At 40.8% G+C, this 3,092-nt stretch overlaps 1 gene segment (V, D, J or C); it reads right to left on the reverse strand.

Moving 5' to 3' along the window:
- Positions 1 to 2,277: 2,277 nt before the first annotated feature.
- LOC126495851 (immunoglobulin lambda variable 4-69-like) lies at positions 2,278 to 2,754 on the reverse strand. The segment is given in 2 exon segments: positions 2,278 to 2,600; positions 2,712 to 2,754. Coding segments are annotated over 2 exon segments (366 nt in total).
- Positions 2,755 to 3,092: the final 338 nt, after the last annotated feature.

Raw genomic sequence — 3,092 nt, forward strand, 5'->3', positions numbered from 1 at the left:
CAAGCCAGAATAGGTGAGTTGCCAGCCTAGCAGTGGAACTGTACTGCGCCTACTCCCTAGTATTTTGTCCACCTTAATCCTTCCCCAGGCCAAGTCCATACCAATTCTTATGAAAATGGGGTATAGATCTAAACAGAATTCATAGTAGGAAAATCTCAAATATCTAAAGACACTTAAAAAGGATTATTCAACATCCTTAGCTGTCAGGAAATTGCAAATCAAAATGAACCTGAGATTTCATCTTATACCTGTCAAAATCAAAATGGCAATGATCAAAAATATGTGACAACTGATGCTGGAAAGGATGTGGAGCAAAGGTGCTTCCTCCTCCACTGCTTGTAGGAGTGCAAGCTTCCACAGCCACTTTGGAAATCAATATGGTGATTTCACAGAAAATATAGAATCTCTTCACCATGAGTTCCAGCTTTGCCAATCTTGGGCATACCAAATAGGATGCTCAATTATAATACAAGGAAACTTGCTCAACTATGTTCATAGCAGTATTATACGTAATAGCCAGAAACTGGAAATAACCTAGATGGACCTCAACCAAAAAAAGAAAAAGAAAATATGGTGCATTTTTACAATGGAGAATTACTCATCTGTTAAAAACAGAGATATCCATGAATTTGCAGTCATATGGGTGAAACTAGAAAAGAATCATCCTAAATAAGGTAACACAGACCCAGAATGACAAACATAGTGTGATCCCACTCATAAGTGGATATTAGCTGTAGGATAAAGAATAACTATCATTCGATCTACAACCCCAGAGAAGTTAGATAACAAGGATGGCCCAAAGAGGGATTCAAATTATGTATTTCCCTGGGAAAGAAAAATAGAAGAGATCTGCTAGGTAAACTGGAGGCAGGTGATGATGGGAACATGAGGGTTAGGGTTGGTATCAGGATAGAGGGGGAGAGTAATAAAGAAATGTTTTGATGGGGGGGCATTTCAGGGTAAGGTAGAAACCTGGTGAAAAGAAAACTCCCACTAATCTCCAAGGATGATCTCAGGTAAGACTCTTTGTTATAGTAGACAGCCAAAACTGGCCATTTCCTGTAATTAAATTGATGGCTACCTTAATTTTCATCAGAGAGTCTCCTTTTTGTATCTGATGGAAGTAGGGGCAGAGACTGACATCCAAGCATGGGGCCAAACTTTTGGAACCCTGTTAAAGAGTAGGAGAAAAAATTTATGACCCAGAGAGTGAAGGTCATTACAAAGGTACCCACAGAGAGAAATAACCTGGGTTCACAGGAGCTCACAGATATTGGACCAACAGATGAGGAGCCTGCAGGGGTCTATACGTGAGACAGTCATATAGCTTGATTTATGATAGGATTTTTAGCAGTTGGAGTGGGGTCTGATGATTTGGCAGGCTTTGGGGAAACTGTTACTCATATAAGGTTTTCTTACCAACCCTTAATATAAGGGGAGGATCTTAGGTCTATCTCAATGTGATATGCCATCTTTTTTGATACGCATAGCAGCCCTGACCCTTACTAAACAGAAACATTGGAGGTGTGTATTTGATGGGGGAATGGAGTGTAGTGGAGGGAATATGATTAGAAGAGTGAGGGAAACGTTTGTCAGAATCTAAAATAAATAAATAAATGAATAGAATTAATACAAAAAAATTAAAAAGCATTTTGACAAAGACAAAACCACTTGATGATCTCTTTGTACTTCAAACTTTCTGAGTAGGCTTACTAAGGAAAGAGGATGTTGTAGGAAGGAGATGGAGGTCATACATATCAAGGACAATGTTCAGACCTCTGTTCCTTATTTTTCTGTTTGCTCACAATAGGGAGTTCCAATCACACTGGCCCCTTTAATTTTCTTACACTGTACTTCTTTGGTTCTTGATGGAGAAAAAAAAAAAAACACCTTATAGCATGAAACAAAACAAAAAACTGTCTTTCTAAGAATAGATATTTCCATGAACCTTGATAAGGTAAAAGTGATAGCCTTACAATCACTACTCCAATTAGAAAGAAGGGTATTCTCCTCTCCTCATCTGTAAACATGCCAGGTTTTATTTTATTACTATAGAGCAGTGAGCTCTATACAATCCCCACATCCTCTGTTTCCCTAGGAATTCACAGGGAATTGATAGACATATGATCTAACCTTTTGAACAATAAGCAGGAAATTACCAATGACTTTGATAGCTAAGAACTTCAGATGTTTCTTCTCACAAACATGGGCAAGTCTTGGTAGCAAGAGAGCAACAGAGTTCTTGTTCTGCTTCCTCTTTTATCTGGTTCACTGTGTCTACTCAGCTTGTCCACCAATAGGATAATCTGCACCACAGATATAGTCAGCTTCATCTTCAGGCTGGATGTTGGAGATGCTTAAGTAGCGATCAGCCCCTGAGCTGGAGCCAGAGAAGCGATCAGGGATCCCATCCCCCTTGGTGCTGCTTCCATCTTTCTTAAGCTACATCACATATTTAGGAGTCTTGTCTGGCTGTTGCTGGTACCATTGAATGTAGTAGTTGCTGTGCTCACTACTCAAGGTGCAGGTGAGTTTGACTGTGGCTCCCAAGGAGGCCAAGGCAGAGGGTGACTGAGTCAGCACAGGTTGGAATAAAGACCCTGGAAATAGAGAAACACATTATATACTGGAGTCATGGAAAAGGAAAGAATATATCTGGCTATGAGATGATTTCCCTGAACTGGCATCAGGGTTCAGATGACTCCCCTGACCTGTACAGTGAAGGAGGAAGAAGAGGAGAGGAATCCAGGCCATGGTTCAGACACCACTGAGCTCTGCTGAGACAGATTTGGTGTAGGTCTCTCTCATCCTTCAACATTTTTCAGAGAACTGGCAGGGCCTTTCATGCAAATTTGTCTTGGTCAACCAAATCCCTTCTTACATATATGCACCATCAAAAGCCTTGGTGTCACTTCCTGCCTGAGTTTGACCAAGGGACCCTAGTGGCCACAGCTGCTGGCCCTGCTGAATCCTGAGTAGTCACAAACGTATAAATATTTGTGTTTTCAGCTGAGGGTCTCTACCTTCTTCATTGGAACCTATAGACCCCTACTGAACAGGTTCAGGTCTATCATATCTTTGTCAGGGATACT

This window comes from Alexandromys fortis, unplaced genomic scaffold (genome assembly GCF_014885135.2).
Source record: "Alexandromys fortis isolate MF-2015 unplaced genomic scaffold, M_Fortis_MF-2015_v1.1 scaffold_672, whole genome shotgun sequence".
Taxonomy (NCBI): Eukaryota; Metazoa; Chordata; class Mammalia; order Rodentia; family Cricetidae; genus Alexandromys; species Alexandromys fortis.